Source organism: Homarus americanus, unplaced genomic scaffold (genome assembly GCF_018991925.1).
Source record: "Homarus americanus isolate GMGI-L3 unplaced genomic scaffold, GMGI_Hamer_2.0 scaffold49310, whole genome shotgun sequence".
NCBI classification, from domain to species: Eukaryota; Metazoa; Arthropoda; class Malacostraca; order Decapoda; family Nephropidae; genus Homarus; species Homarus americanus.
The window spans coordinates 220,796-234,634 of record NW_024735038.1 but is presented as its reverse complement, the minus strand read 5'-3'; the positions used below and the strand labels follow the sequence as shown (position 1 = coordinate 234,634).

Genomic DNA, 13,839 nt, shown 5'->3' with positions numbered 1-13,839 from the left:
AATCAGGTGGAGGCTGGGCTGAATTCCATCGAGATGGTGAAATGAATAGGATGACTGATAATCGGGCTAGACTGAAACATCGAGACTGGAGTGAGGCATCTAGGTCTTGATTGAGACATCGGACGGGATGGGTGTTCATCTGTAGGGTAAGGCTAATCATCTGACGGATGTTGAAATATGAAGATGATGATATCTGAGATGGGTGAATAATCAGTTCTAGATGATGCATCGGGCCGGATGATTTGCATCAGATGGGTGAATGATCGGGCTGGATGGGTTGAGCCATCAGACTGAGATTTGAAACTCCAATGGGACTGAGATGACTCGGTGGAAATGGCAGATGGGCTGAAAATATCGGCCTAGACTGATATCAGATGACTGACTGGTACAAGATGAGATGGGCTGATGCATCAGATTGATGATATTAGATGGGCTAGACTGATAGGAGACTGACCTAAACTAAACTAAACTAACTCCTCCAAACAAAAACTAACTCCCTCCAAACTAAACTAACTCCCTCCAAACTAAACTAAACTAACTCCCTCCAAACCTATACAAATTAAGATTATCAACACTAAACTAACTTCACCCCCTAACTAGCTTAACCCTAACTCTGGTAAAGACTTCATCGTTCAAAGGTTCTACATTTTATACAAACTTCCACAGAATTCTCATAAAAAACAAATCGTTCTCCTCAAATGGCAAGAGATCGCCATTCTTTACGGACCAATTGGCTAATTCTTCCCCTCCTCCCCCCACAATAAAGCACAATAACTACCAGCACAGCCGAGATGCCACCCACTTAGCGACGATTACTAACCAATTACAGCCAGGAACGCAAGACGACGTGTGATAATTGGCTCACAGGTCCCCGGGTGGGCTGAGTCACGTGATAAACCACCCAGAGAGAGGAGAATTGTGTGTGTTGTGTGTGTGTACGTGGGTGTAGACAGGTAGAAGAGGGACGCTTGGTCGACATAACCTAACCTAAACCACAAGTGAAAGATGAGACAAAGCAACCTAACCTAACCTGGTACACTAGACAACACCTGGGACACTGGCCAACAAGTGGGACACGGGGCAACACCTGGGACACTGGACAACACCTGGGACACTGGACAACACCTGGGACACTGGACAACACCTGGAACACTGGACAACACCTGGGACACTGGACACCTGGGACACTGGACAACACGTGCAGGGCAACACCTGGGACACTGGACAACACCTGGGACACTGGCCAACAACTGGGACACTGGGCAACACCTGGGACACTGGACAACACCTGGGACACTGGACAACACCTGGGACACTGGGCACACCTGGAGACACTGGGCAACCCTGGGACACTGGACACCTGGGACACTGGGCAACACCTGGGACACTAGACAACACCTGGGACACTGGACAACACCTGGGACACTAGACAACACCTGGGACACTGGACAACACCTGGGACACTGGACAACACCTGGGACACTGGACAACACCTGGGACACTAGACAACACCTGGGACACTGGACAACACCTGGGCCGCATGTCCCTGCCTATAACTTCAACAAACACCTGATCAAACACACAACCTTGTCATGTACAGCACTTACCTTTTTCTTTTATTATGCAGTACTTAAAATCACTTAATTTTAGAGGGAAACTTAACACGACAATGGCGGCAGCAGAGTGACAGACACCGGGTACACGACTCAGTTCTACCAACCTAGACCAAAGCCAAGTTGAAGGTTCATGGATCTGACTAAGACTGTCTCGTCAATTTGAAACGACTCATTATGCCTGTCTTCCTTTACACTACTGTATTATACGGATGATAATGTATAACCCTAGTAATGATCTTATTATTACACTTACTGTATGTCCAAAGAAACACTCACGCACTTTGATTTCTGTAACGCGCTGTATTTTATTTCCGTAATAGAGCAAAACATATCAACACCCTCGAGCTTCTCCGTTGGTCCAGCACCTTGCGTTTCAAGTCGTGACGTCATCAGTGTCTCAATGTGTTGACATTTAATTACTAAAAAAAAAAAAAAACTTATACACTCGTTGGTATTCAGTTCTACTCAGTTTACTCATCTAAAATACAAAAATAAACATACATAAAAATTACTTACATTATATTCAACTAACTTTAAAATGTTACACTTACTATTGAATAACAATAAATCCAAATTCACGCCTTCGAAATCTTTCACGTCAAACACAGTAAGGGCTACCAACATAAATCACCGCCAGGGTAACACCACAAACAAACATAATTTAACCTTCCTTTATACTACCATATTTAAATATTACTCAGTACATAGATGAATCAATAGTAAAAAAAATGACGATAAACCAAACTTAAATTCATTACAGATGCACATAGACAGAGGTAAATTAGTCAACAACCAAGCGCCTCCAGTACGTGTGTAGCTGACCAAACTGTACTAGAAGTAATAAAGCCAACCTCACTCACTGCATACAAGGTACTAACAAGTTTATCAAGTTACCTAATGAGAAAAAATAATCACACACACATACATTCTCACAGGTACAAAGACTTAAGACACCCGAGAGAGGACAAGTTGTGATTATTGATATATCAGGGAACTGTAAATGGTCTTGTTAACGTCGATTTATACACCTGTGACCTGCCCCGTCCGCCTGCCCAGTCATGTTATATACGTCACCATGACCCTACATCCGCTGTCAGTAACCTCTTCAGTATTCACCTTAACATCCTTGGTACAGATCAGTATCATAGGTTTTTTTTTTAATATATCATCAGTTCGTAACACCTTGATGTATTCACCAGTGTTTTTCAATCTAGTCTACCTGTAATATCTCGCCTTCTCATAATTACAGGTGTGTTTTGGGTGTCATCTGTGCTATTGTATGTCTTGATTATCTACTCGTCTCTAGTGCTATATTTTTTTACCTCGTTAACAAGAATCACCTGAATTTTCATCTCAAATTAACAGGTGTACGTATTGTTGTGAACTAATTAAGAGTCTCCTGTACTATTTTTTACTCACAATCGAGAGTCACTTGTAAGATAAACAAGATTACTTTCTCAAACGCAATCTAACCATCTTTTTTATCAAGTTAAATCCTCTGATAGTCATTTGTTTTCCTGTTTACGTAACTTTAGTACCTGCAGATGTGATTTTGTCTCGGATGTGGAGGCTGTTATTGTTCCTTTTGTATTTTGTACTTTTAGAGGTACAGTAAACATACGATTTAACTCAGTTCTTCTGAGGGTCACTAGTATGGCCAAAATTTACTTATTAGTGTGACCAGAGTGTGACCAAACAGTGTAGTGTGACCAAATAGTGTAGTGTGGTATCATCATCCTATTACTGGAGTTTACTGTGTTCCTATAGTCAAGATTTGTGTGCGTGTTCCATGATGAGTTTGTACAGAATTTTGAAAGGATATAATTTACAGTCTTTTAATTAACTGATTAAATGTGGTCTGGAATTAGAATGGAAATTACCATACAATAACTCGACTCGTTGTTCAGGGTTGTGTAAGGTTGGCTGAGAGGAAAATTGTTGAAGCTAGATTTAAATTTTATCTGCTTAATCAGAATAATCCAGGAGTAGAAATCCCATTAAATTAGTATGATTAGATCAATAGGATAATCCCCGATAAAGACTCCTGGTAATAATTGCAATCATGAAAACCCTCAATTGTTTTTGTTTACGTAACTTCCCCATACCTGCCGATGCGATTTTGTTTCGTATAAGGAAAAATTCTAGCTTGTTTTACATATTTTGGGAAGTACATACGCGATTTAAATACTTATCTACAGTCAAAAAAAAATATTGATCCTATAAACTATTCACCAAATTCGACTTAAATGCTTTCATCTGATGTCTTATCCACCGAAGCAAAAAAATAAATAAATAAATAAATAAGAAAAAAATATAAATACATAAAAAACAATCCCCCGATGCTCATTTGTTTTCCTGTTTACATAAGTTTCGTACCTGCCGCCGCCGCCGCCGCTACCAGTTGATTTTGTTTTATGTGAGGAATGTGAACCGAGACGTATTTACCGCACATCTTAACAGCGTCTTTTATTCTGGGAATCGTAAAATCTCCTCCACAGAACTGGTCCCAGGAGGTAATAGGAATAGATAATGAAGACTTTGAGGACTTATGGTGATTCTTTTTTTTTTACATAATGATCACTGAGAAGCAACTACTGTGGTGAGCATACACGTTTGGTTAGGTTAGGTTAGCTTAGGTTATATTCTATTAGATTAGCTTAGATTAGCTTAAGTTAAATTAGCTTAGGTTAGATTAGACTAACTTAGATTGGGCAAGGTTAGATTAGGCAAGCTTAGACTAGATTAGATTAGCTCCAAACCACCCTGGACCAAACTAAACGTCCAACACACCACTGCAGCATATAAGAACCACGACACAGCTTACACACATAATACCCGCGGCCTAAGTTGTGAGATGGAGATATAGATGGAGGGATAGATGGAGGGATAGATGGAGGGATAGATGGAGGGATATATGGAGGGATAGATGAAGGGATATATGGAGGGAAAGATGGAGGGATAGATGAAGGGATAGATGGAGAGATAGATGGAGGGATAGATGGAGGGATATATGGAGGGATAGATGAAGGGATAGATGGAGGGATAGATGGAGGGATAGATGGAGGGATATATAAAGGGATAGATGGAGGGATAGATGTAAAGATTGTCTCTAGCCCTTAAGTACGTATCTATAATGAGGATATTAAATAATGGGAGTATACAGTAGAGACGGTGGTGGGTAGAGGGAGTAGTAGTAGTAGATGTGGTAGAGGGAGTAGTAGTAGATGTGGTAGAGGGAGTAGTAGTAGATGTGGTAGAGGGAGTAGTAGTAGATGTGGTAGAGGGAGTAGTAGCAGTAGATGTGGTAGAGGGAGTAGTAGTAGTAGATGTGGTAAAAGGAGGAGTAGTAAATGTGGTAGAGGAGTAGTAGTAGTAGATGGTAGAGGGAGTAGTAGTAGATGGTAGAGGGAGTAGTAGTAGTAGATGTGGTAGAGGGAGTAGTAGTAGTAGATGTGGTAGAGGGAGTAGTAGAGATGTGGTAGGAGGAGTAGTGGTAGATGTGGGTAGAGGGAGTAGTGGGTAGATGTGGAGAGGAGTAGTAGATGTGGGTAGAGGAGTAGTAGCAGTAGATGTGGTAGAGGGAGTAGTAGTAGATGGTAGAGGGAGTAGTAGTAGTAGATGTGGGTAGAGGGAGTAGTAGTAGATGTGGTAGAGGAGTAGTAGTAGATGTGGTAGAGGGAGAAAGAAGGTAGATGTGGTAGAGGAGTAGTAGTAGATGTGGTAGAGGGAGTAGTAGCAGTAGATGTGGTAGAGGAGTAGAAGTAGTAGATGTGGGTAGAGGGAGTAGTAGCAGAGATGTGGTAGAGGGAGTAGTAGTAGTAGATGTGGTAGAGGGAGTAGTAGTAGTAGATGTGGTAGAGGGAGTAGTAGTAGATGTGGTAGAGGGAGTAGTAGATGTGGTAGAGGGAGTAGTAGTAGTAGATGTGGTAGAGGGAGTAGTAGTAGTAGATGTGGTAGAGGGAGTAGTAGTAGTAGATGTGGTAGAGGGAGTAGTAGATGTGGTAGAGGGAGTAGTAGTAGATGTGGTAGAGGGAGTAGATGAAAGAGGAAGAGTAGATAGCTCGTGAGGTGTGGAGATAGATAGATAGATAGATAGATAGATAGATAGATAGATGTACAATATGAGACCGGAAGAATAATAACATACCACTGAATTTTTTTTTATGTAATGATGTTTTTGTTTGTTTGTTTGTTTGGTTGTTTGGTTTTAGGCGAGTCTTGTTTACTTTTTTGTTTACACACGAGGCTGTAAATAATAACAAACAACTAGATATTTTGATACACAGACAGGGAATAAAATCAGACGATAGACAAATAGACAAACGTATCGATAGATAAATAACCTAGCAGGAGCATCAAGGTGTTGTGGCGGGGGGTGGGGAGGGGGAGCAACACCTCAAAGCAGTGATCACAGTACACCTTCACCTAATTACACCTAGTATACCTTCCCTGTGTCCTCCTCCCCTTCACCTATCCCTACCTGGCTCACGTCATAGCTGGTTCGGATAATTACAGGTGGTACAGACTCACCCATGAAGATAAATAACAGGTGTGATACAGTGTAGGTGTTGGTACAGTGATCAGCTCTAAGTGTACCATAATGCAGGTGTTGGTACAGTGATCAGCTCTAAGTGTACCATATTGCAGGTGTTGGTACAGTGATCAGCTCTCAGCGTACCATATTGCAGGTGTTGGTACAGTGATCAGCTCTAAGTGTACCATATTGCAGGTGTTGGTACAGTGATCAGCTCTAAGTGTACCATATTGCAGGTGTTGGTACAGTGATCAGCTCTAAGTGTACCATATTGCAGGTGTTGGTACAGTGATCAGCTCTAAGTGTACCATATTGCAGGTGTTGGTACAGTGATCAGCTCTAAGTGTACCATATTACAGGTGCTGGTACAGTGACCAGCCTCTAAGTGTACTATATTAAAGGTACAGTGATCAGCCTGGCACAGTGATCAGCCCCATATTGCAGGTGCACAGCATCAGCCTTAAGTGTACCATATTGCAGGTGCTGGGTACAGTGATCAGCCACATATTGCAGGTGTTGGTACAGTGATCAGCTCTAAGTGTACCATATTGCAGGTGTTGGTACAGTGATCAGCTCTAAGTGTACCATATTACAGGTGTTGGTACAGTGATCAGCTCTAAGTGTACCATATTGCAGGTGTTGGTACAGTGATCAGCTCTAAGTGTACCATATTGCAGGTGTTGGTACAGTGATCAGCTCTAAGTGTACCATATTGCAGGTGTTGGTACAGTGATCAGCTCTAAGTGTACCATATTGCAGGTGTTGGTACAGTGATCAGCTCTAAGTGTACCATATTGTAGGTGTTGGTACAGTGATCAGTTCTAAGTGTACCATATTGCAGGTGTTGGTACAGTGATCAGCTCTAAGTGTACCATATTGCAGGTGTTGGTACAGTGATCAGCTCTAAGTGTACCATATTGCAGGTGTTGGTACAGTGATCAGCTCTAAGGTACCATATTGCAGGTGTTGGTACAGTGATCAGCTCTAAGTGTACCATATTGCAGGTGTTGGTACAGTGATCAGCTCTAAGTGTACCATATTGCAGGTGTTGGTACAGTGATCAGCTCTAAGTGTACCATATTGCAGGTGTTGGTACAGTGATCAGCTCTAAGTGTACCATATTGCAGGTGTTGGTACAGTGATCAGCTCTAAGTGTACCATAACCATCCCACTAGACACCCATGAATCGAACCAGTGTATCCTGATGTGAATGAGCTTGGACCAAAGGTGAGCTAAATCACTAATTACCTACACCTCTACCCCCCCACCCCCCACCACTCCCCTCCTTCTGCAGGTACTAAACTCACACCCAAAAAAGTATCTTGATGAATTTTTTGTTAAACAATATGAAACAACGGATGAACGATTCTGACAACCCTACTGAGACAACAGGAGTCGCAGTGTTCATTTAGAAATTCATCGAACATTTCCGTATAGATACTTTTTTGGGGTAGCGAATTTTACACCTCTTCTCTTATGCTGGGGTCCCGGGGGGGGGGGACAGGGTCTTCTTCTGCTACGACTTTACTCCTTCTGTACATTGCGGGTTTTATAATGTCTTAATCCCACGCAGGTAAGAATAAATGTCAATGTTTAAAGAGGTTGTAACTCCTTATCCAAACCTGTTAAGAGTACGGAGGTATGATGGCCGCCGCTCTATACCTCACTGACGGTAATTTATGACTCAAATTAAATCCAAAATAAAATGTCTTGACCACAACGACACGAGGACAGTTACTACAGGCAGCTTGTGGTCACTGTGTGTAAGAGGGATTTATGTAGTGTGTGTGTATGTGTGTGTGTGTGTGTGTGTGTGTGCCTGTATGTGTATGTATGTGTGTGTGCACCTATGTCAACCTCCGACCACTAATACACATAATTATCACAAAAGAAAACATATTGTCAGCTTCTAAACAAAACCAACTCTTATAATCAGTACAAGACGAGTCAGTGTTTAGGAGTGACCAACACCAGACATTATTCACCAGTCGTCTAGGGACTCTACTACTACTACTACTACTACTACTACTACTACTATACCATTGGAGAGCTAAGCCATAAATCACCCAACTAATATGTATACCTTTTGTCTCCCATGAAAAAATAATATTTGACCAACCTCCTAGCACTCAAAGGTGACATAGAGGTGTAGGTTATGGCAATTAAATACACACACACACACACACACACACACACACACACACACAATAAATGAAGAACAAGAATAATGAGGTAAAATCACAAACCGCAAGACCTAAGGAAGTAAAAGAGCAAAGATGAGGCCATTTTGTAACAGGTAAGAAAGGTTAAGGTAAGGAAATTCTCGATGGGATCCCAGGAGTTAATGGTCGTGATGATAATGATGGTGGTGGTCATGATGATGATGATGATGGTGGTGGTCGTGATGATAATGATGGTGGTGGTCGTGATGATAATGATGGTGGTGGTTGTGATGATAATGATGGTGGTGGTCGTGATGATAATGATGGTGGTGGTAGTGATGATAATGATGGTGGTGGTCGTGATGATAATGATGGTGGTGGTTGTGATGATAATGATGGTGGTGGTCGTGATGATAATGATGGTGGTGGTCGTGATGATAATGATGGTGGTGGTCGTGATGATAATGATGGTGGTGGTTGTGATGATAATGATGGTGGTGGTTGTGAAGTGATAGCAATTAATTGGTGGTTATGAAGTAAATGTAATGATGGTGGTGGTCAGTAAATAATGATGGTGGTGGTCATCGATGATAATGATGGTGAAGGTGGTTGATGATAATGATGGTGGTGGTCGTGATGATAATGATGGTGGTGGTGTGATGATAATAATGATGTTGGTGGTCGTGATGATAATGATGGTGGTGGTGCGATGATAATGGTGGTGGTCGTGATGATATTGTTGGTGGTCGTGATGATAATGATGGTGGTGGTCATGATGATGATGATGATGGTGGTGGTCGTGATGATAATGATGGTGGTGGTCATGATGATGATGATGATGGTGGTGGTCGTGATGATAATGATGGTGGTGGTCGTGATGATAATGATGGTGGTGGTCGTGATGATAATGCTGGTGGTGGTCATGATGATGATGATGATGACGTCATAAAGAACCTTCCCCTACTCGCACTTTACAACTGCTCACTATAACAACATTTCCATTAACCAATAACTTGACCACCTGTTTTCTTTTGTACACCTGTTCTCTATATATCGGTTTCGAAATGAGTCTTGTACAGCTGTTCTCAAAAACCTCAGAAACCACAGTTCTCTATCGACGAGTCACTACAAGCGTTCTCTTTAAGGGTCATCTAAAATCCCTCCCCAGAGAAGCTTACTTATATTCTTGTTATAACCAGAAGTCGGAGTGAGTGGGTGGGTGGGTGGGCGAAGGCGGTGACAAACAATAGTGGAGGTGTGATGGGTGGGTGGTACGTTGGGGAATAGTGTCAGTTGGGTGGCAAATGGGCGGGGAGAAGGGATGACGGGCGGGCGGGATGCGTGGTGGGTGAAGAGTCGACAGGGGATGGATAGGGTGTGATTAGGTGAGGATAGGCGGTGGTGGTGGATGACGGTAGAAGGAAGGAGGTGGTGGAAGGAGGAGGCGGGTAGGGCGGAGGAATGGATACATGATAGACTGGTGGGCGGCGGTGACGGACGGGTAGGATAGACGGGTGGGTGGCGACGGACAGGTAGGATAGACGGTGGGCGGCGGTGACGGACGGGTAGGATAGACGGTGGGTAGCGACGGAAAGGTGGGATAGACGAGCGTGGCGGCGACGGACGGGTGGGATAGACGGGCGGCAACGGACGTGGGTAGACGTGGGCGCGAACGGGTGGGCGGTGACGGACGGATGGGATAGAAGGGCGGCAACGGATGTGTGGGGTAGACGGCGGGCGGCGGCAGGCGGGTGATAGACAAGTGGGCGGCAACGGACGGGTGGGATAACCGGGTGGGCGGCGGCAAACAGGTGGGATAGACGAGTGGGCGGCAACGGACAGGTGGGAGACACGGGTGGGCGGTGGCAAACGGGTTGGATAGACGAGTGGGCGGCGACGGACGTATGGGATAGACGGGTGGGCGGCAACGGACGGGTGGGATAGACGGGTGGGCGGCGGCGGACGGGTGGGCGGCCCCTGAGTGACAGTACAATCATACCCACCTCTCCGGATCATAATTAAATGCTAACAGCGAGAATATCCTCTAATCCTTACCAGCCAGCGAGTCCTCCCCGAGCAGGCAGCAGGAACGTCTTTGTGCACGTCTCTAGACTGCAATTAAAAGCTGTTATCCCTCAAGGACTGGTGGCTAGCTTGTCGGAGGTGCGTAAGTGTTGGCGGGTCGCAACATCGTGTAACCAGCACTAGCAAATACCTGGGAATGCACGCTGTGTTTATTGCCTCAAGGCTTTAATTAAAAAGTTGTCACTGTTGTGGTGTTTGTGTTTCGGGGGGGGGGAGGCGGGGCGGGGCGCGGTACTTGGAAGGGTAAGACGTTTGTATTTTACCGATGACGACTGTTGATTACCAAGCACAATAATAGCATTGTGGGTCCTTGTCTGGCGGATATTTCTGCAGCCTCCTTCTCCCTCGCCGCCGCTCACACCTCCAGACAAGCATAGTGCCTGACTGAGGACCTGCCCGCCAACCCTCGCTTTCATACTGTACTCACACTATGAATACCAGGATTATAGTATAACGCGGATGACCTTTCACACCGCACCAGTGAGCACTGGGTGTGGATCTGGGTATTATCGTAGGAGAGTTTTGACTGTTCTGTGGTGAGTCCGAGGCGTGGGTACATGTTGACACAAGAGGCCTACTGCCGGCCCTGGGTCTGACCTGGCCAGGCTGGGGTATACACAGCTTCTTGTTATTCCGTGTAGCAGCACTCAACTGACCCTCGCCGAGCCAACCATGCAGAAAAGTCAGGTATAAACCATGGCTGTGGGAGGGTCACTCGATGTGCACCCGCCACCCCTGACTCACCTCACACTCCTCCTATAACTAATTCTTCGGGTGAGAAAAAGTCGCTCCTGAGCAGGTGTCTGTTCATACGTCATGTGTTGCGATTGACGTACGACGTTTGTGACGTCAATGATAAGCGCGTCGCCCCAACTCACTTTTGAACCCTGGGACAAGGGTTCAGCTGCAAGTGCCAGAGTCTGCCTGAGGACCCCGGCTGTTCTCCTTCAAGGTTATTTCTTCTTTATTACACTTACACCTGTGTACAATTACCAACACACGTACACAAATACATAACGAACGTTAGTCCATGGCTCATTGTTAGATAAAACCTTTAATATTCTTCCAAGGTTTTCCTTCTTCAACTTCGTCTCGCCTTTTAATACCAATCATGTTTTTTTTCTTCTGTTGGTCGACTTATGGGTCTCAGCCCTCATAAGATTTCTTCCTACTTTTGCTTAAAGTCTCAACAGCCTTTCATTGGTGTAGTTTTTCTCCACTGTCTCTTAAGTGTTAGGTCCAGTATTGACATATTTCCACGCTTTTATAATTACTCTTCATTAACTATATCATTTTGGTATTCAGTGACCATGTTGTACAGCCATTAAGTCAACAATAATAAACCGCATTGCTCAGATAGTCTCCCGGTCAGACAAAGGCTCGTCATCGTCTTACGTATTGTTGGTTAGGTTAGGTTAGGTCCAAGAAAATGATAAGTTACTATCACCAGCCTGGCATCCTCTCCTGTCATTTTCATCATCACCTTCGTCGTTGTCATTTACTTAAGGTTTTTGTTTACACTTGCTGTTACTTGACGAAACTAAGGCGAGTAAGTTCCTCTGTTTGTTGATCTGTTGAGAAAGTTCCCCCGTTTGTTGATCTGTTGAGAAAGTTCCTCTGTTTGTTGATCTGTTGAGTAAGTTCCCCTGTTTGTTGATCTGTTGAGAAAGTTCCTCTGTTTGTTGATCTGTTGAGAAAGTTCCTCTGTTTGTTGATCTGTTGAGTATGTTCCCCTGTTTGTTGATCTGTTGAGTAAGTTCCTCTGTTTGTTGATCTGTTGAGTAAGTTCCTCTGTTGATCTGTAGAGTAAGTTCCTCCGTTCGCCTGTCCGTTTAGGCTTTAGCTACAGAAGGCTCCAATTAATTACCTTCACTCTTCTGTTTACATTTCCTCACCGTCCTCTCTGTTACCACCACCCACCCTTCTGGTCGAGGTCGGTTCAAAGGTCAATTTACTTGATGATCCTCAGAATGCTGTCACCAAACTTCATCACATTATATACCCTTCACGTTAATGTTCCTCCTTCAGTAGTTCTTAATCTGTTCCATCTTCCTTTCCTCTTACTGTCACCATCTTTTTCTATTTGTTTATGCCTTGTGTTTATGATGCCTTCGTCGTTCTGTGTACATACGCTGTCTCTGGTAATTTGTCTTGTGGTTCGTTTTCTGTGTTGTGTCTCGTTTGCTCTGCGTATGTAGCGGCGACGGCGGCGGTAACGATAGCATCCGGCAGCGGCGGTGGCAGTGGCGGCGTCGGCGGCAAAAGGGGTGTGACCAAGAACAGGGACACTGCGGACGGGCGTATAATAAACCACGCACCAGTGACGCCCACTCAACCAGGGCGCTCACATCACCAGCCTTGATCCACCCTCTCCCTCTCTCATACCCAGCCAGTCTGCTCAGCCACTCGCCACTCGTAAGCGAGTACTTAGAGGTTATTCACTGAATTAGATGAGTGGGTCGTTAGCGGCCGCCAACGAGCAGTAAGCAAGGGCTGGAGGCACTTACCTTACGAGGTCCCAGACTTTATACGAGGGATCAGCGGTGTGGTGGTGAGCATGCCCAAGTGGCGCCTTCTTACATTACCTTCTTCTACCCTTGGCAGCTGTTGACGTGCCCCGAATGATGGCGGTGCTTGTGGCAGAGATCCTCGGTGATTCATATGCTAAGATGCTCTCCTTCTTAAGTGTGTGGTTTAGGAAGATTATTCGGGTTCGTGATAGTGTGTCGTTATATTACCCCCCCCACCTCTCGTCTTTTGCTCGGTTCTTAACTGAGATATTCTTGGTTCTAAAATAAGATGTTCTTGTGCTGGACCAAAGTTAAAATAGCCTGGTTCTGGGTTATAGACAAGATGCACTGGGTCTTGGTTCTTAACTAAGATTACTGGTTATTATTATTATTATTATTTCTACTATTATTATTATTATTATTATTATCATCATTGCTTTGAAAAGTGTAAAATTTCAATCGGCCCAAGACAACTGCGTGTATTGAATTTTCTTCTTTTTTTTTCGGTGTATTACTTCGTCTCTTTTATATGACATCAAATGACTAAGTTTTGAAACAATCTTTAACAAAATCTTGAACCTGAACATTTTAATTAATATAAAAGAGGAATATATACTGTATATATATATATATATATATATATATATATAATCTGATACTATTTTTTTACAAGGATTAATACAGTCATAGAATAAGAATACCCAGATTGTAAATCGTTATATGTCTATCAAATACTTTCTTTTACGATGACCCTGTACTGTATTTGTAACATTTAAACTAATTAAAATATTCATCGAAAGATATATGGAAGAGAACTGACTAAATTATGGAATACTTTGATATGTTAAATACTACCATTATTTTTCATCTCAGTTTTTAAAAATAAAAATATAGGGACTTAAATATAACGAGTACCATATGGTGGAATGTAT

The 13,839-nt window shown here is 43.6% G+C and overlaps 1 protein-coding gene across 1 annotated transcript in view; it reads right to left on the bottom strand.

The window, feature by feature from the left end:
- LOC121870776 (arginine-glutamic acid dipeptide repeats protein-like) overlaps window positions 1–13,058 on the bottom strand; it is a 56,532-nt gene extending 43,474 nt beyond the window's left edge. The window contains exons 1-5 of the mRNA XM_042372732.1: window positions 12,910–13,058; window positions 12,462–12,685; window positions 11,929–12,142; window positions 11,276–11,342; window positions 10,661–10,825 (exon numbers count right to left, since the gene is read on the bottom strand). Coding sequence (XP_042228666.1) covers window positions 10,661–10,825; window positions 11,276–11,342; window positions 11,929–12,142; window positions 12,462–12,685; window positions 12,910–13,058 — 819 coding nt within the window. The remainder of the gene's footprint in view (window positions 1–10,660; window positions 10,826–11,275; window positions 11,343–11,928; window positions 12,143–12,461; window positions 12,686–12,909) is intronic.
- Between the last annotated feature and the right edge of the window lie 781 nt (window positions 13,059–13,839).